General features: G+C 34.4%; 1 protein-coding gene across 1 annotated transcript in view; it reads left to right on the top strand.

Moving 5' to 3' along the window:
- The window catches only part of LOC140431196 (prickle planar cell polarity protein 3-like), a gene marked incomplete at its 3' end in the record, with an annotated part of 178,556 nt that extends 157,955 nt beyond the window's left edge, over positions 1-20,601 (top strand). The window contains exons 3-4 of the mRNA XM_072519120.1: positions 17,658-17,817; positions 20,440-20,601. Of these exons, the coding sequence (XP_072375221.1) occupies positions 17,658-17,817; positions 20,440-20,601 (322 nt within the window). The remainder of the gene's footprint in view (positions 1-17,657; positions 17,818-20,439) is intronic.
- Positions 20,602-20,867: the final 266 nt, after the last annotated feature.

Below are 20,867 nucleotides of genomic sequence, written 5' to 3'. Positions count from 1 at the left end.
TAACAATGTGATACGGAGCATGAACAGTAGATGTAGAGCTGTGATAAACCAACGTGGTGGCCATACTTTATTTTAAGTTTATACCTATTTTGTATTTTTGACATTTTATGGTGGTATGTGAAACATGGGTGATTTGCAATATATTTTTTTTGCTCCAATTTTCTATTTTTTTTGCAATTTATGGTTTTTGACATATTAAACAACAATTTAAACTACAAATTTTGTATTACTTTTTTTAAGTTGATTACAGATAAACAAAATACGTCTATTTATAAAAGTATCCCTAGACTTTTGCGTTGTGTGTATTTAGATCGGAAGCAAATAAACTTAAAAAATATCCATGTTAATATTCAACATCCGTAGATAGACATCTTAAGAAGGGCAGTATAATTTGTTTTCCTTTATCTAGCATTTCTCTCGGGAACGAATATAATGTGCCGATTTTCTTGAATAATATTTATAATACATGAAATTTTAGAATATTTTAAATTAAATTAAATGCACACACGCTATCGAGGGTACGATAATTATCTGGATTTTTTACGGTCTGATAGGATTTCCTCTAAGAAACTTCGCAATATTTGGCGTGGGAGAGTTAAATTCCACATATTTACTGGTGTAAAATTGTATATATCAGAGGCACTAGTTATTATTCGGTTGGAAGATGTCTCTCGAACTCTAAGTATTCACGTTTCTTCATTAAGCGCGGGTAAATTATGGTTGGCTTACGAATTCCTAATTTCACGGAATACAAGAAATAGAAAATGGAAATTATATCAATTTGGGTAAACGGTTTAAGTAACGAAAAACACCTGCTCGACTTGTGAAAGATGTATTAAAAATAAAATCCCTAAAAACTAAATGATAAAATATGTAGCAATCGGAATAAAATGTATGGAAAAATGGATATAATATCTACGTGGAAATCGGATTTTTCTATGACTAAAACGAGCAGCAATATTATTGCTATTTACAGATAAAATAATTAAGTACTATATGAAAGATATACAAAATATACCAGGAGCCGGATATTATAACATTCATTAAAATAGGACGGCTGCGTTGGATAGGACATGTAGAAAGAATGGAAGAAGGCGAAATACCAAACAAAATATTCAAACAGATGCCAGTAGGAAAAAGAACAAGAGGAAGACCGAAGCTGAGATACTTAGAACAAATAGAAAATGATATAACAACCTTAAAAATAAAAAACTGGAGAAAAAAAGCACGAAACAGATCAGAATGGAGAAGAATCCTGGAGCAGGCCAAGACCCAAAAAGGGTTGTCAAGCCAGTGAGAATGATGACTGTATGAAAGATTAACTGAAGAAGATACGAAAGCATCTTCTTCAGTTGCTAGTTGCTAGTTGCAAAATTATTTAGCTAGTTCGAACTACGTTATAGACGTAAGTATTAACCACATTTTCAATTTAACAGTCAAAATTTAACCCTTTTGTTTTCATTTTAAATGGTTATACTTATTTGTAGGTTTTTCACTGATGATGATTTAATATGATAGAAAACGTTCTGATAAATTCAGTTTGGATAATTTTAAAATTTTAATAAAAATTTTATACCATTTTACAAAGGAAGTTTATACTTTATATTTTTTTTTAAACAAACTATGGTATACAGCCAACCACTGGAAATTTCACGTTTAAATGGTTTTACTATAGTTTTACTACTAATTGTATAAAAATTAACCATCAATCGCACCCTTTGTATTATAAATACGAATTAAAAAACCGTATTGAAGACATTCTCAAAAAAATATTCCATTTGTATGCATGAACCGCTCCATTCAACCCTGATATTTCCCTCCATCTGCTTTTCGCGATAAAATTATGCTCGCCGCCACGAAACACGTCCAATGCTTTCAGAATTGATTGAAATTTTGTTGAAAACTTAGGAATTTGGTGTCACATTGTATCAAATCATTTGCACTTCGCTGATCATCGAAGTCGATATCCATTGGCTGTAGATACATTTTTTTCTACCAAAAAATGTTGATTTACTTCCATTACCTTCCAAAAAATTTTTAAATAACTTTATAGTAAAGAACGTTCACAAATATAGTAGCTTCATTATCCTAACGGATTCTTAAAACGAAGGTAAAGTAATAAAAATAATCCTCCCCCTTATAATTCTATTAATTATTGTTGAAAGTTTGTAAGTTATCAGAACCGACTTAGGGGAGAGTGAGCAAAAATGGTACCTCTAACATTTTTTAAAGCTAGAAATAACAAAAATCGAAATAATTAAGTAAATTTTACACAATAACTGGGATATAGCAGAACATATTTCATTCAAAAAATTATATCTAAGTGTACAGTTTGTAGCATGCAGAAACTTCCTAAAATATCGAATAATTAAAGTATAAACATTATCTAGTACGCCCCTGGACCAAGCATAAATATTTCCCTGTTTCTCTGTTTATATTGTGATGTAAAGAAAAGAATTCCAAATTCAGCTGTAACTGCGACGGTAAATATGGTTAGATCTGTTTGTATGCGTTAGTTTTGAAATTTTAGCTGGAAATGATTCAAGGTCATTTTGCGATATAATGTGAAGAATGTTTGTCAATAATTCTGTTGCGAAGACTGGTACGCGGGGTAGGAGAGGTGGGACGCAAGACTGGAAGCCGGCCGGTATTAGGAAGAGGAGTCAGTTTGGAAGATGGGCATTGAAAGCAGTCGTGTTTAGTTGGGTCGGAAAAAACCGGCAAATTTGTTGAAAAAAAGTGACTTTTACTCAATGTAATGTGTCAATTTTGATAAGAGTAGCTACTTTTTTTATTTTCTATGTCATCTCTCATATGAGAGGTTTGTAAAGCGGCGTTTTTCAACAAGTTCAGAAGATACCCACATGCTCCATTGTTGAGTTTTTAAGGAGACTAGCTTTCCAAGGTTTGCGTTCCAGTGCTAGCTTCCATCCTCATTTTGTTATCTCTGGTCGTCGTCCCAGATTATAGATGCAGTTTTTTGCGTGGCAGTGAATCTCCAGTTCCAACCTCAGAAAATATGTAAAGTAAGGAAATTTTAGTGAAATCCAGGAGGCTTTTCTAAAAGTTCAAAGCTACTGACTTGAAATTTACTGTCCCACGTGAGCTGAGGATTTTCGTCACTCCAGAAGTGACTGTTATGGCGGTTAAAATACCATTTTTTGTAAACTTCGATTCATCACACCAAATAATTTTTTTGTAAAATCTTGATCTTGGCATTTCATTAAAACCCATTCACAAAATTCTACATGTCTTACATAATCTCCAGGATGTAAATGTTGAACTAGTGTATACAAACAAAGGATCCAATGATGTTTTTTAAAATCCTGTGAATTATTCGAGTCGATACCTGTAACAATTGCTCACATTACCATAAGTATTTGTAAGTCTTTATTCTCGACGTGGGTCCTTTTACTTATAAACTGACTAAACTGGAAATAGTTGCTCAACAAATATTTTATGATTTGGTCGAGTCTTCTTAGGATGTCTCTCAGCAAAAACACGGCAAGTTCTGGATAGTATTATGTTACACTCTACGTAAATTATAATTAAATTTGAAAAATCATCATTTGTATATCCTAAATGAGCCATTATTATTTTATAACTGTCACCCAATGGCATACAACAAGGTTACAATACAATAATTGATATTTTTGAAGAATATTCGATAATTATATATATATTATATTAAATATATATATAATATATAAAATATATAAATAATTTTGAATAATATTTTTGTGACAAAAATGTGTAAAGTAAATTTATTTGAAAACTGCAAGAAATAGGTATAGGGAATACTAATACAGATCAATAGTTAAAAACATATTTTTCTAAAATAATGAATCACCTACAGGGTGTCCTATTTGAAACAGAGAAATTGGGTGAAAATTTAAGATGCCAGTTTTATGCCAATTTTGACAGTACCCTGTATAATTAAAAAGGCAACTTTACACTATAAACGATAATGCAGTATGTGGTGACTAAGTTCCTAAGGAATTTAAACTTTTATTCAAATTACATTAGAGGATATTGAACTTTATATACATGATAGAAAAGTGTAATTTTCATATAAAAACCGTTATGACTCAAAAACGATTCAAAGTTGGTATAGGGAAATATTAACAAAAAATATTCACAATAAAGGTCGTGGCATATTATCGTGCACGTTGCGTTTCCAGCACATAGCGTTTCCGAAAAATATAATTTAAATGGTCTTAAATATGAACAACGCACACTGTCCGGAACATTGCGTTTCAGACAATTAACGTTTCCGTTCAGTGTATTCGAAAACAATATTTTACTGATGCCGACGGCTGCGTAACGAGTCGTAACCGGTTTGTAAGGATAATGTTAATTAGATACCTGTCGTTTTCCCCTTGTTGTTTATTTAGGTCTGTGTTTGATTTTGATACAGAGTATTTAAAAAAAATAATTTTCGAGGCTATTTTGTCATTTATGCATGTGTTTTTATTGCTTTGTGACAATTAATCACGGAAGTGATAAACAATTAGGAATTTAATAATAATTAATAGGTTTAACAATTATTTTAGAATGAATAGGATTCAGTTTATAATGTATAGTATATAATTATAAGTAATAGTAGCAAATAGATGAAAATATTTTCATTAAATAGATCACTCTTCAAAACCCCCTTCATTCCAATTTTCTAGATTCAGTTACTTTAGTTCTCGAGATATTTCTAATTGACCGTTTATCTGCCGCACTCTGTATAAATATAAATAACCATTTAGGATGGACAAAGAGGTTGGATTTCTAATAAAACTTTCAAATTTTTCTAGATTCTATTTATAATTTAACGACTCCTTAATCATAGAATTAGTATAATATTTTTACTCAATGATTTATTTATTTTTCCTTATTGTTGGACCAAAAATTTCTTTTAATGTTGAATGATACACAATTTTTGTTGTAATAAAATTTAAAGTGGAGGTGAACGCGCCAATAAAATTATGAGATGCCATTGATCTATTAATTTTGGAAAGAGCTTTCAAAATAAACATTTACAGGAAGTTTGTTTCGTCAAAAGAGTTTCTTTAATTAATTTCTAATTTAAATTTTAATGCGAAGTAAAATTGATACGAATTATTACTATTTTCTTATTACGAAAGAGTTTGTTATTTGTCTGGCCTTTGAATTTGGTGTTTCTCAGTGTCTTTGTGGTTAAGATCAACCTTTGTACATCTTCCCAAGAAGGCACATGCTAAGCAGTGCAGTGATCAACGCACGATCAGTCTGATGAGACATACCTTAAAAATATTCCTCAAAATAATTCACAATAGAATTTACAGAAAATTGGAAGAAGATATCGGAGAAACTCAGTTTGGATTCCGGGAGGGATATGGAACTCGCGAAGCATTATTTGCCTTTAACATCTTGACACAGAGGTGTTTGGATGTGAATCAAGATGTATTTGCTTGTTTCATTGATTACAACAAGGCGTTTGATAACGTCAAGCATGACCAACTTTTAGAGATCTTGGAAGCTAAACAGTTAAGACACTCGCGATATAAGAATAATATCTACTCTGTATTATAATCAGAAGGCAGTCGCACGCATCGAAAATAGCACAACAAATGAAATTCAAATTAAAAAAGGAGTTAGACAAGGATGTGTGCTGTCACCAATGCTATTTAATCTCTATTCGGAAGAAATTATGAAGAAAGCATTGGAGGAAGAAAATATTGGGATAAAAGTTAACGGCCAACCAATTAATAATATTAGATACGCAGATGATACGGTTTTAATGGCGGAGACAGTAGAAGACCTGCAAGCCATTTTAAATAATGTAGTCACAGCTAGTGAAGAGAAAGGGTTAACAATGAACGTCAAGAAGACGAAATTCATGATTATTTCAAAAAAACAAAGATTGAATGCAAACCTGTACATTCACAACAACGAAATCGAACGGGTGCACAAATATTAATATTTGGGAACAAGCGTTAATAACAACAATGACATCACAGAAGAAATAAAAACTAGAATTGTAAAGGCTCGAGCTGCTTTTGTTAATATGAAGGACATTCTGGGAAGTCATGACATTAACTTATACCTGAAAATGAGATTGGTTAAATGCTACATATTCTAGATACTGCTGTACGGAGTAGAGACTTGGACTTTAAACAAGAGCAATACCGATAAACTAGAGGCCTTCGAAATGTGGATATACAGAAGAATCTTGAAAATACCTTGGACAGACAAAATAACAAATAGTGTAGTTCTTCGAAGAATGAACAAAGAACGGGAGCTGTTGATCACCATCAAGAAAAGAAAGTTGGAATATCTTGGTCATGTGATGAGAGGGAAAAAGTACCTATTGCTCCAGTTAATTATCCAGGGAAAGATTCAGGCCAAACAAAGCGTGGGGAGACGACGTATGTCTTGGCTGTGCTATTTAAGAGACTGGTTCCAGTGCACATCTAACCAATTATTTAGAGCAACAGCTTCAAAGATACGAATAGCAATGATGATTGCCAAACTCCATAGCGGAGAGGGCACTTGAAGAAGAAGAAGAAGTGTATTTGTAATTTCTCTAGTCCAGATTACCAATCTGTAGCTATAGTCCAAAAACAATTGAAGAAGGTGATCCGCTCTCAAACACAAAATGACACCGTGAACTGTTGGGAAATTCCACAATTCCAGCGGCGGCGTCATAATTCATTATTTTTTTTTGATGAATTATTTTATTAGAAATTAATTAAATCATAATGTCTCTGTAGGTACCTTTGTTATTTCATGAATTTCTTATTTTACCAGGTTTAAATGTTGTATTTATATGGGATTAAACCACAACTGATCGTAATGAGAATTATATTTTACATTTGTTGTGACGTTTCGATTTCCAATGCGGAAATCAATTAGAAAATTACAAATTAAGAACTTATCATAACCTGTAAATGGTTATCAATTGACGCGTTGTAGCAACCAATATAATTGTAACGTTAAAATACAGAAGTAAGTTGCAATAATAGAAGATTAATTTTCAACTTTCACTTTCGCTGTTTGATTCCAATAAAGGTTACATTATAATTCTAATCCCTACTGTCTATTTTTCTTTTTAACAAAATTTCTTGGGGACGATTATACTACCTCTATCAAATCCCTTCTCAAAATCAATGAAACAGTCATATACTTCCTGATTCATATCTAGGCATCTCTGCGAAAGAACACTCACTGCAAACAGTGTATCCCGTATTCCTAGCCGTTTATCCCATTTTTGTATTACGTATGCCTTCGTCTAATTTCTTATGTATTCAATTGTGAATTACTTTTAAAAACAACAAATTGTTCATTTTTTTTTTGGGAAGCAGTACAAATGTCGATTGGAGTCATTCTTTAGTGATTATGTTCTATAGTGCCGGCACTAAAATCTTTACACAGTGAATGAAACACATAAATCAGGATAATTGTTATTTTAATTTTACAAATTAATACTTTGTCATCATTTCAGCCTATTTATGTTCGGTCGACAACCTTGAATCTTATTTTTCATCATATTCCAGGCGATCTCGATGGGATAAAGGTCGGGCGAGTTACGTGGCCATTCCAATATGTGGATATTGTGATCATTCAAGAATTTTGACACTGTCTTGGCCTTGTGAGCAGGGGCGCCATCGTGCATAAAGAAATCACATACGGGAATTTCCCACAAGTTCTTTGGCAAGAAATATATCCCTGCCCTTCCTTTATTTCCACTAAACGTATCCCATAACATTACACTTTCAGAATGTTTGACGGTTTTAACTGTGAACTTTGGATCATACCTTAATGTGGTGTGTGGATGATGAACAAATTTGGAGATTCTTCTTACTAACCTGAACCTACTTTCGTCACTGAACTTTTTTACATTGTTCAGGTATCCAATGCTAATACATTTTAAAAATCTAATCTTATTTTCTTCATTGCTTTTGTAAGCAAGGGCTTCTTTACAGCACGTCGAATTGGTAATGCTAGATCTCTCTGAAGCTGGTGACGAATCGTTCTTGTTAAAATGTTCTGAAGGAGATCAGGATGTTTATGTTTGAGTTCTGTGGCAGTTATGGAAGGGTTCAACATTACTTCACGCCTGATGATGGTGTCAGTCCTAGATGATGTTTTTTTAGGGGCTCCAAGACCAGGTTTCCTTTCCGGAACAATCAATGAAGGCAACGACGTAGCCGACCGTTTCAATTAATAAATTGCCACTCTTGAAACACCAATATCACGTGCTACGGTAATTAAAGAGTTCCCTTTCTCAAGTAACGTTAAAGCACGAACTTTCTCCTGTTGTGTGAGTTTCTTTCGACCCATATTCTTCACTTAAATTTAGAGTTTAACGATTCCAAACTTTACTGAGTAAATAAAAAGAAGTTTAACACTGAATACTCGCACAAAGTCCACTGTGTACAGTACAAACACGCAGAATAAACTAAAGAAACTAAGCGGTCAGTAGTCAGTAAACTACAGACAGCCACCGTCGCTATTACGTTATCCCGTCTCCTCTCAAATGCTATACAAGCGCAGACAGTACGCATGCAATGCGAAGCAGTAACATCTCCAGAAGATGCCAATCCCTAGTGCTGGCGAAACGCCGAGAACTAATCTCAGAAGACAACGGCCTAATAGCCAGAACAAACAGTTTAACAAGTTAGACGATGGCGGTGAAACCCTAACGCATTTTATCACTCTAAAAGAGTCGCCCACCATTTTTCAATTTCCTTCTGGGCCATCTTTTTTGTCTTTATATCCATTTTATTTCCATATTGTGCCAATAGGAATATATAACGAAAGTAGTAGCAGGAATTTCTTGGAAGGCGGAAGCTAACATGTAAATTACGTCCTTTAAGTTAATTTTTTTGATGATATCAATAAGATTGAGATCTTCTGGCATTGTAAAAATTCAGACAGTAATTTACGTCTGTATCGTCTTTTCAAGCTTTCAATCACCCCTTAATCCATCAGTTGCACCAAGCTTGTCACATTAGGATGAAGAAAGATAATTTTTATGTCATCTGTCTCACATGTTAGGTTTCCAGGATGAATTGGAGCATTATCCAGAAGTAGAACTGCTTTAGTGGGAAGATTTACGCTCTTAAAATGGCGCGTTACTCTCGGAACAAATTCACGCTCAAACCATTCTTTGAATAGATCATCGCTCATTTATGCTGATTTTTGTGATCTGTAGAATACGGGGAGAGACGATGGATGTAAATTTTTAAATGCACGCGGTTTAGCGGACTTACCAACAACGAAAAGAGAATTTTGTGTGTTCCTGCTGCATTTGAACAAACAGCAACAGTAATGCGCTCTTATTCTTTTTAAATCCAGTAGCCGATTTTTCATGACTTCCTAAAAATAGTTTTTCTGAAAGCATTTTAAAATTGAGACCCGTCTCAATCCATGTTATATACTTGTTCGGGTTTTAATTTTTCCATTTTTATAATTTCTACAAACTTGGAGGTAAAATCAGTTGCACCTGAAGCATCCGCGGACATTTTTTCTCCACTTACGTGTGAATAATTAACTCTGTGACGTGCCTTCCAGCGAGTCCGCCAACCTTCACTTGCAATAAATTCGCCTCCGTTTATAATTTTGCTGTGTATACATAAAGCCTTTTCCCTTAGAATCGGGCCGCTAATAGGGGTGCCCCTTCGTCGTTCTTGAAGGAACCACAACCAAAGAGCTTCATCTACTATCTCCGAATTTCGTTTTTTTAGTGCATCTAGTTTTTAGATTTTTATCTGATTCCATTTGGGCGCAGAAATCCTCGATTGAACGCTGATCCCTTCGCCAGTCATTCACTGTACTTTTCCCCACATTCAACTCTGAACAAATTTTCTTTACCGATTCACCTTTGTTGATCCGTTTAAGCACACTTAGACGTTTTTCCTTCGTCACAACCACAGGTTTACGCTTCTCACTCATTTTCGCACAAGACGAATCCAATCCTCCTCGAAAGCAAAAACAGAACTGACAACAGGGGTCGAGAGACGATCATCAAGCGGCGCTTGATGATCGTTTCGTACGCAAAACAATAAAAAGGGGGAGTGGCCGGTTAATATGACGGCCGGTTAATGCGGGACCGGTTAAGAGGGAGTCTACTGTATTGTTGTTGAAAGTAAACTAATTATGTATGAACTTCGTCTGCAGATGGATGTTTTCCTAAGTTGTCTCGTTCTAAAACGTGTTTTAATAGCTTAATTCTTCCATACTCTTACAGTTTACATCATCATGATTTTCTATCATTTTTCTAACATCAGCGATTTGCGATATTGAGATGGCAAAAACCTCTTCTAATGAAAAATTAAACTTTATAACACTCACTTGAAACGTTTCAATCCACAATCCGTACTGCTTATTATACTTACTATTTAAATGAGAATAAGACACAATAGCTTCAGATCAATATGCTTATTATACTGCAACTTGTAATTAGCAAAATTTTAAACAACTTATTATAAAACGAACCACCTTTAAGAGAAAAATTATTTTAAAACAATAACAGGTTATACCTTTCAATGCGAAACTCGCAATGATGTAATAGGGACTTTATGTAACAAGTGAATCCCCGACTTGCAAAGGCTCACCTTACTGACATCTGGATGTGAATAGTTAATATTTAATTATTCTTCTCTTCTTGTAGTGCCTATCCGTTTCGGATATTGGCGACCATAATGGCAATCTGTATTTTGCAAACTGCGACTTATATTTAATTACAATAGTTAATAATAGAAATTTTTGGATGAAATATAAACAGCACAACTTTAAATTCGCGTAAAAATAATCCGCGTAAAAAGAGACCCTATTGTATATTTTTTATTTTTTCGAGTACGGTCCTGTGCGAGTCGAAAATTAACAACCGCATAAAACATTATACCCGAGTATATGCAACCAAACTAGCACCGTCGTTATCTGTGTTGCTATAGGCGCTCTAGTCGCTTTATCCAACTAGGAGGAAATTAATTTTTTTTACGAGATCGTAAATTGAAACCGATACCGACTGATAGGGTAGAAATGGAAGATTTTGTAGTATAAAAGAGGAGAATATAATGTTATTTCGGCGATAAAAGCTGTAATAAATAAGGCATTGTGTTTGTTTGTTAGATTTATAGTTGCTAAATGAAACCATTAAATGTTGAGGATCTGATGTAATTAAAAGACGGTTTAAGAAAATTAACACCAGTTATAGTTGTCATTTTTATTGCAGAAGTTTAGGCTTGATTGTTTTATGGAATATAATATATAGGTATTTAACTTAGCACTGTTTGCCATACAGGAGGATGATGTCTTTGGAGTTCCATAACAAACACTTATGAAACTCTCTGCTTAATTTGATCATAACTTTGCTGTGGATTTTCTTAAATTGTTCACCGTAGTATTAGATCACGTTTTACTTTAAAAAGCAGTTTTTTAGAATATTTTGAAGTAGTATCAAAAAAGGAGGACTATCTGTGGAATTGAATCGATAAGATTTACAAAAGGAAACTATTTACTATCGGAACTTTCTTATTAGATTAGGTACTTTTTGATTATTTTTTAAATCATAAACATTATTATTTTGTATTTCTTGAACAGCCAAGTTCTATTACATACTCCTAAAATGAATCAATAAATTATTATTATTTAAATTTTTGGAGAAACTGATAAATATGGATAAATGAAAGGAATTTCAATACCAAAACTTTTAGGAAAATGCACATACTTCGTCTTCAAGTATTTTTCAACAGTGTATCATCACCTACTTCATATAAGTTTTCCTGTACCTTGCCGTATCACTACCCTTTGGACCAGTATAATTTTTTCTTCCGCTGTAAAATTCACGATTCATAAATTGTCGCTTATTAAATTTAATTGACAGCGAATTTCGCTGTGGGAATTCAACCAGAACTCATTGTCAACGTTTATTGCCACTCCAATTTATTTTCTTCTTTTTAGTTTTATCGATTTTCAACACAGAATCTACTGAGACATGGATCTTTTTCTATCGACCTTATAAATACATGTAATAGTTATTGCTATACAAAAAAAACAACATTAAAAGGACCATTAATAATATTCTACAAAATAATCCAATATACAGAGTGGACCAACAGTCTGGAAACGATTAATTATATTATCTATTAAATTGATAGTCCGAATTATATAAACAGGGATACACCTATTTTGCAATAAGAAGATTTGAATTTTGATGTTTGTAACGTTGTCAGATTGATCATTTTTCCAATGTCATTAGTCACTATGTGTCATGCTGTCATATACATATTAAGTATATTCCAATATTAGTATAGCTAAATACAATACCACAGAATAATAAACAATCAGAATGCCCACTCTACTTGAAACAATAAGTACGCGCATCTCCTTCGCGCAGACGGAATCAGCCATGTTTTAAATGGAACTAGTGCTGTTCAGTGACATTTTATCTGGTGTGCATAGACAAATTAACCCGGTTTAATTTATTTACGGCAACTACAGACATAATATGCACTATTTTATTCGTACTTTCAGTTGAAGAATACATTAAATTATTTCAAATGTACTAAATTATTAATCTCTAAAAATTTAAATTACAGTTCTGTCGTAGCTTGTCACAAATTTCTCCATTCGAGTCTATGTTTCCGTCTAAAACATGGCGTTCGCGTGCTGACAAACTTCAAAAGCGGCATCTGAGAGTGGGCAATCTATTTGTTATTTATTCTGTGCCGATACCATGAACTATTTTTAAAGATAAAAGACCCAGTACCAACATTTTATAAAAGTAATGTTGTTTCTAAATGTGTCTAGGATGTCAAAAAAGCTACATTGGACAATCATGACAGTGGTTAAAACAACGCATTACACAACATAAAAGTGATTGCCACTTGGGAAAGTACTTGTGTAGTAGTTGAGCTCTATGAAAACACCGGTCATATGTAAGACTATAACAAGACTCGTATTTTGGCACAGACATAACTATAAAAGTAGATTATTTCTGGAGATGTATCACATTAACAAAAATAAAAAAAACTTTAAATTATAAAACAGACACTGGACAGTTATATATTGTAATATATTGAATAAAATTTATAAATATCCAAAAAGCAACACTCACCTTAATAACAACTAACCTTGATAATTAATCAAAGAAAAAAAAATTTTTTTCTAATGTTTATTTTATTGTTATGTTTTGCATTTGGAGTAATTTTTACTTGTTTTATCTTATTACTATAACGAACGTGCTTAAGACCTTCCTTTAATCATAACATGCAACATTTTAATGTCAGTTTTTAGTTGTGAAATCTTTTGATTTCTGTAAGTGTTTTTAAAATTATTTGTACCTCAGTGTTTATAATGTTAAAATTGTTTTTTACAACGTAATTCTGAAGAAGCCATTAAATAAATGTCGAAATATTGAGTTTTAATTAAAAACAAAGATTTTTATAGTGCGTATTACAATTTCCGACGAATTTAACCCTATCAATATAGATCTTAGTTATGGGGAGTTTCAAGAAGCACTTAATAGCATGGAAGATACCTACTTCACCAGGCCCAGACGACATACCAATACGATTTATTAAGAAACTTCCCATAGAAGCAAGAGTTTCTACTCCAAATTTTTAATATTATTTGGTTACAAACATCGTTTCCAAAAATCTGGAAAAATGCCATTGTTATTCCTATTATTAAACCAAATAAAGATAAACTACAACCAGAATCATCATCATCATCATCATGACTTATTCACTCCTGGCGGAGTGTTTGCCGCCCTTTTAGGCTCTCTGATTCATTTATTGCGGAGAATCAGTCCGCTGTTGTTTTTTTTTATTATTATAGCAGCGTGTGTGACTTGGCCCTGTCTACAATTTTCCTCCATTCTTTCCGGTCCTTACAGTGCTCCTTCCAATTGCAGATTCTCAGCTTCTTTATGTCTCCTAAGACTTGATCTCTACATCTTGTTTTGGGTCTCCCCTTTGATCTCTTTGTTGTTGGTCTCCATCCAGTTATTCGCTTTAGCGTAGAGTCTGGGTTAGCTCTTTCTGTGTGTCCCAGCCACCTGAGTCTTTGCGTCTTCACGAACTTGATTATGTCTTCACCCTCGAAGACTTCCTTTCATTTCTTCATTGGTTAATCTTCTAAATTCGCCTACACTTATCCTTACCATGGAGTTCATGAGAAGAAGCTGCAGAGTGACAAAAATGGATCGCATCAGAAATGAGGAGATAAAACGAAGAATGGCAATAGAACAAGACATACTCAGCTACATCGAAGAAAAACGTTTAATTTGGTATGGGCATGTGAGAAGAACAGATCATACAAGGTGGATAGCAAAGATTTTGGATTGGAGCCCAATAGGGAGGAGGAAAAAAGGTAGACCCCGAAGATCATGGAGGGATGAAGTGGACGAGGCCATGGAAAGACGAGACCTTAGAGATGGAGAATGGCAGAACAGAAAGGACTGGAGACGTTGGCTGAAAGAAGGAAGGCGGCGACAGCTGTAAAAATCCTTGTATAGATAGATAGACTTATCCTCATCGGTTTCATTGTTCGTCGAATTATCTTTCTCTCTAAGATTTCCAACCTCATTTCATCTTTTTGTGTTAGGCACATCGTCTCTGCACCATAGGTGATCACTGGCCTGATTGCAGTCTTGTAAATTTTTAATTTGGTTTTCTTACTAATGTGCTTTCCTTTCAGGAATTTTTGGTAGTTCCAGTAGGTTTTATTACCCAGTAGGATGCGTTCATTTATTTCATCCGTTCTATCATTTCTGTCATTCACCATCACTCCCAGGTATTTGAAACGGTGTACTCTTTCAAATGTATATGCACCAAGCTTAATTTCTTTCTCTATGTTCGTATTCTCTCTCGAACACTTGAGGTATTTCGGTTTGCTTTGGTTTATTACTAGCCCTCTCTTCTTTGCTTCTTTATCTAGTATTAATATTATGTTCTGCATGGTTTTTAAATCTCTAGTAACCAGTGCAATATCGTCTGCATACGCTATCAGTTGGGCTGAAGATTCGATAATCGTTCCCATAATTTTGGCTGCTCTTACTTCCCCCTCTATGGCAATGTTAAATAATGTTGTTGACAGGGAGTCTCCCTGTCTGACACCTACCTCCATTTGTACTTCATATGACGGGCCTTCCCTTGTTAAGATTCGTGCCTTGGATTCCTTCATCGTCATTTTCGTGAGACTTATTAGTTTTTCTTGGATGCCTAATTGGTTCATATCCTTAATTAGCTCCTCCCTTATTACACTGTCAAAAGCTTGCTTGTAGTCAATAAACAGTATATGTAGATCTATTCCGTGCTCGTAACTTTTTTCGACGATTTGCGTTACAATGTGTATTGCATCTATTGTTGACTTACCTTCTCTGAATCCATGTTGGTATTCACCTATTTTTGTTCTAGTTTCTTTTTCTATTTTTTGTCTGATCAAATTAGTTAATATTTTGTACATTGTAATTAATAACGTGATTCCCCTGTAGTTAGTGCATTTCGTCTTGTCGCCTTTTTTAGGGATTGGTGTTATCAGACCACAATTCCAGTCGTTTGGCATGCGTTCTTCTTCCCATATTCGTTCTATTAGGTTGTGGATTCTGTGGGCTAGTTCCTCTCCCCCTTTCTTGAAGAACTCATTTATAATGTCGTCTGGTCCTGCTGCTTTCCTTGTCTTTAATCTGTTTATGGTCGCCAATACTTCGCTGTATGAGGGAGGCTCTGATTGTTCTCCATTCCTATTTTCTGTTTGTTCTTCATTTTCTGCGTTTTCAGCATCGTCTTTCTTTTTAAACAGTTCTCTATAGTTTGTTTCCCATTCCATTTTTTCAATATTTGCCGGTATCTCTTTTTTTTCTCTGTGATTTTATGTATTTGTATAGTCTTGCATTGTCATTACTTGGCTTCGAGTTCCTGCAGTAATCACAAACACCCAGAATCATATCGGCCTATATCATTAACATGTTCTTCATGTAAACTTATGGAAAGAATAGTCAACAAAAGATTAATCTGGAACCTAGAATGTAATGATCAACTTACCGTCGAACAAGCTGGCTTTAGACCAGGCAGATCTAAAAACGCTAGTTTACATTAAAACATTATACGCTATTCACGAAGCTATTCACGCTATTCACGATAGATCTAGAAAACGCTATCTTTTCGCTAAACGAATCTTTTAAAAATAATCAAAAATGTATGGCAATTTACTTTGACATAACTGAAACATTTGATACAGTATGAAAACACCGTATCATCCAGCCTTTATTGATCACGTCTACTGCTGGACATAGGCCTTCCTTAACCCAATAATGGCCAAGCATTGAAATAATCAGATTTTTTGCGATTCAAGTTTATATACTTTATAAATAAAGGCATAATAACATACAAAAAAATAATGTTTCGTAACGAAACTTTGGCATAACATATGTAGTAAATTAAAAGTTCTACGTTTTATAGCGCGTAAATGAAATTTCTTGGTTTTATCAATTAAAAACTAAAGATATTGCTACAATAGTTAATTATATAAGATAAAGTGATTATATGGCAGTATGGCAGTAGCGTCATTATGGCATCTCATTTTTTATGGAAAGCACTAAAACAGTCAGCGTGCAAGTGAACCTTGCATTTTCCGCACATATAAACAAAGTTAGTTTTGCACAGACTGCACCGCCGCCTACGTCCCTCCTCTTCGCGAACGATATTATGACCAGTCTGGTCATATTGAATATCAGAAGGTAAACTTCTTTTAGAAGGACGACCCCATACAGATATGGATGACGTTGGCTCTGGGTCTGATTCGGAGTTACCTTCTTCAGCAGCTGTTTTTACTGTAAATCTTTTTTCGTTCTGTATCAGTGACAAAACCAACGAAGAACGGAATTGCAATTGGGAGATTCGAGAGTTATTCGCAATGTTGTAAATTCTCCATGAATTCTCAACTGTGCAATCCACAAGGTTCAAAAACAAGGGCCATCACCACTTTTTACTTTTTACTCGGATCCTGTAATTTGATACCGAATTATCTAGGAGATCAACACCTCCCATATGTCGGTTATAATCGTTAATCATATTGGGCTGAGGTATTGAATCTTCCTTTCGTAGCTTCCGATTATATCTTTTAACTGTAACAATTGTATGAACCGTTCCATTGTTGCTGGCTACAGTCACAACGGAATTATCGTTCCACCTTGCAACTGATACTTCTGCGTTTTTGTCGAAAGCATGATCAAACTCGCCCCCGTTCTTCTTTCCAAGCACTTTGCTACTTTGTAGAGGAAATCCTGGTAACCTATTCTATCTCACGGTGCTAGTAAAGAAAATTCCTTTTTCACCTAAAATATGGAATAGTGCATAACTCGAAAAGAAGTTGTCGAAGAAAACTCATACCTGATATTTCCTACATATTAAATAACATAAAGCTAAGATAAGTACTATTACAAGAATTAATATTAAACTCATCAGTCTTCTGGGTTAAACCGCTTCGATTATCATTGCGCCGAGCTTTCGACATCCTCTTTGATGTCTTCTTCAGGGCTCAGTCTCCCGAGCCTCCAGATACTACTACACTGATTACTATCCAATGCAGATCACTAGCTAATGCATTACTGTAATGCAGAGGTATAACGTTTGCAAAATATGTGTGTCAAAGAATTTACTAATTTATATATTTTGTTACAGAAAAACATGCAAACATTGCAAGTGCTCCAAAGACGGACACGAGATAGTGGCAGAGCATGGAGCTCGATCGCGACTCGGCTTCGTAGCAACCCATGATGGGCTAGACGCTAGATCCTTAGGATACACCTTCGTGCCTCCAGGTCTTACCAGTGCTAGACAGGTAAATAATTAATCATTGATATTTTGATACATACCAAAAATATTTGAATGGACACAGGCTGTGTCGCCTTGATCTTTGTAAAGTTGATTATGAGAAAACCAAAATCTTCTTAACTTATATCAAAACCTTATCTAGTTATATTTTATAAACCTACACTTATATTCCACGTAGGATAAAAGCCTTCCTCTTATTGTTATCATTTGTCTATTATGGGAAATTTTAATGCTATCTCACAAGCGTACTACTTGAGGTCATTTGTTCATCTACTTTATCACCTTGTTTTCTTTCTTTATAGTTAAAAGTCTTCTTCTTCTTCTTCCTCTATATAAGCAATTCTGCTTGGTCATTGACGGATTAATACCTCTATGGAAGGTTGTCACTCCATCTTTTGCGCGGTCGTCCGATACTTCTTCTGCAGATTGGTGACTTATCTCTTGCTATTTTGACGACACGGGTCTCCTCCATTCTGCTTATGTGGTTATTCCATTCTTTTTTTTTCTATTTTGTGTTCATTCATTTATACACTGTACGTTACATTTTCTTCTAATGTCTTCACTTCTCTTTCGATCGATTATTTCCTGTAATTCTTCTCAGTACTCTCATCTCTGCCGTTTCCAGTAGCCTTTGCTTTATGGCTGTGTCGGGTCTTGTTTCTGAGGCATATGTCATTATTGGTCTTACACTGGCTTTATAAATTCTTGACTTCATCTCAGTGTTAATATGTCTGTTTCGCCATATAGTGGTATTAAGGCATCCTCCGCCGTTTGTTTTGTTGGGTGGATCGAGTAGCTCGACAGAACTGTTGCCAGTCCCAATCCCGGATAAAGGAGGAGGGTGTCCACAGCCAGGTTATCACCCTACTGATAGACTTTAAAACCATACAGCTCATTCTTCTTCTGCTTCTTCAAGTTCCGCTCCTATCGGAGATTGGAAATCATTCTGACAATTATAATTTTGTTGGTTACGCGCCTGAATAGTTCAATTAAACTGCATCCAAACCATTCCTGGAGATTGCGTAGCCAAGAGATTCTACGTCTTCCTACGGTTCTTCTGCCTTTGATTTTACTTTGCATTATATTTCTTAGTAGTTCGTATTTTTCACCTCTTATGATGTGCCCCAAGTATTCCAATTGCCTGATTTTTATGGAATTTAAAACTTCGCATTGTTTTCCTAGTTGTTCGAGAACTTGTTCGTTTGTTTTGCGATCCATCCGTGATATTTTCAAAATACGTCGGTAACACCACATTTCGAATGCTTCTACTTCTACTTCTTCTTTTCTAGTGTTCCTGCCAGAAGGACGGTGTCGTCAGCATATCTTATGTTATTAAGTGGCTCACTGTTTATTATAAGGCCCTCACTGACCACGGGAAACTGCACGGCTTCACTGTATAAATTGAATAACAAGGGTGGTAAAATACACCCTTGGCGGACCCCACGGCGAATCTGGATATCCTCGGTCAGTTCATTTTTAACTTTCACTTTTGCTGTTTGGTTCCAATAGAAGTTACATATGATTCTAATGTCTCTATTGTCTATGTTTTTATTTAATAAAATTTCTTTAAGCCGATTATGCTGCACTCTGTCAAATGCCTTTTCAAAATCAATGAAACAGGCATATACTTCCTGATTTATATCTAAGCATATCTGCGAAAGAACACTTACTGCAAACAGTGCATCTCGTGTTCCCAGTCCTTTCCTAAATCACATTTGTGTATTACTTATGCCTTCATCTAATTCCTATTGTGAATTACTTTTAAAAACAATTTCAAGACATGACTCATTAAGGCTATGGTGCGATGTTCATTGCACTCCATACAGCTCATAGAAACAGGATTATGCCTCGGAACAGCAATAGTTAAAAGTAAAAGAAGTTATTAAGCGTCTTAAGATTACCCAGAGTGCGGGTCCAAAGGAGTTGTCAACGAGCTCATAAAGGATGAAGATCTAAAACTTGAAGAAGCTTTCATCTTAGGATTAAAATATGGAAAGAAGAAAAGTTCCCGACAAAACGGTCGGAAGCAATAATAATCATGATATCGAAAAAGCTTGGACCATACAAAATACTTACATAACTATTAAAACTAATATAAACGACAAATTAATTTGATAGACATGTCTATCCTTAAAAATGGGTTTATTCCTCTATTATCCCTAAAAATTTAGTTTCCTCTCTAGCCAGTTCTTCGGCAGCCTCGTTCTCGTGAATTCTGTTATTCCCGTGCACCACCCAAAGTTCAGTTTCACTAGTTATAAATTTCTTAGAAATTGCCTCAAAGTAGCCGACTCAGCAGTTATTTACTGCTTGACGGTACGAGAACTTCGAGGCTTTGGTCATGGTGATATACATCTTTTCTTGGTTTTTTTTTAGTCAATCATACTTATTATACTTGCCTCGATTCCCAGAGGTTTGTTTTCCGCTTAATAAAGATTTTGTTACACGTATATAAGATCGTATAACATGACCTATGTTCATGTCTATGACCTTCTAGATCTTAACAGGTTTCTTGTGAATGACATTGTTGATCTGATTAGTTACATATATTTCATTTTGCTATACAATTCTGAACAAATTTTATATTAGAAGTCATATAGGTAATGCTATCTCTTTTCGTAATTTTTAGGTAGACCAATATTATTCCACTCTGCCTTCGGAGGAAGTTCCAAAACTCGGGTCCAAAGGTGAAACCAATCGTTCCCAAAGAATTGTTAGACAATTACCGAAGCAGGATTTATCGTTGTCTGCTTGCAAGTTTGTCGAGCCTCAGAACCAAGCTAGTTATGAAGTAAGTTATTTTTTTTAAATCTACTTATAATATTTTTTTAAATTAAGGTCTTAAATTATTATTAAGGTTTTTTTTTATTGGATATCGCAATATACAACGGAATTGTATAATTTAGTGAAAATATTAAAGATAACAAAATATTTTTCATTGTTAGACATTAAAATGCTATATAGAAACTGGAAAACATATTTACCTATATGTTAAAAACATTTAATCAAATGCTCCATCTACAATTTGGTCTGAAAAGTAGGAAGATCTAATACTGG

This window comes from Diabrotica undecimpunctata, unplaced genomic scaffold (assembly GCF_040954645.1).
Source record: "Diabrotica undecimpunctata isolate CICGRU unplaced genomic scaffold, icDiaUnde3 ctg00000593.1, whole genome shotgun sequence".
Classification (NCBI taxonomy): domain Eukaryota; kingdom Metazoa; phylum Arthropoda; class Insecta; order Coleoptera; family Chrysomelidae; genus Diabrotica; species Diabrotica undecimpunctata.
This window is presented reverse-complemented; position numbering and strand designations above follow the sequence as displayed.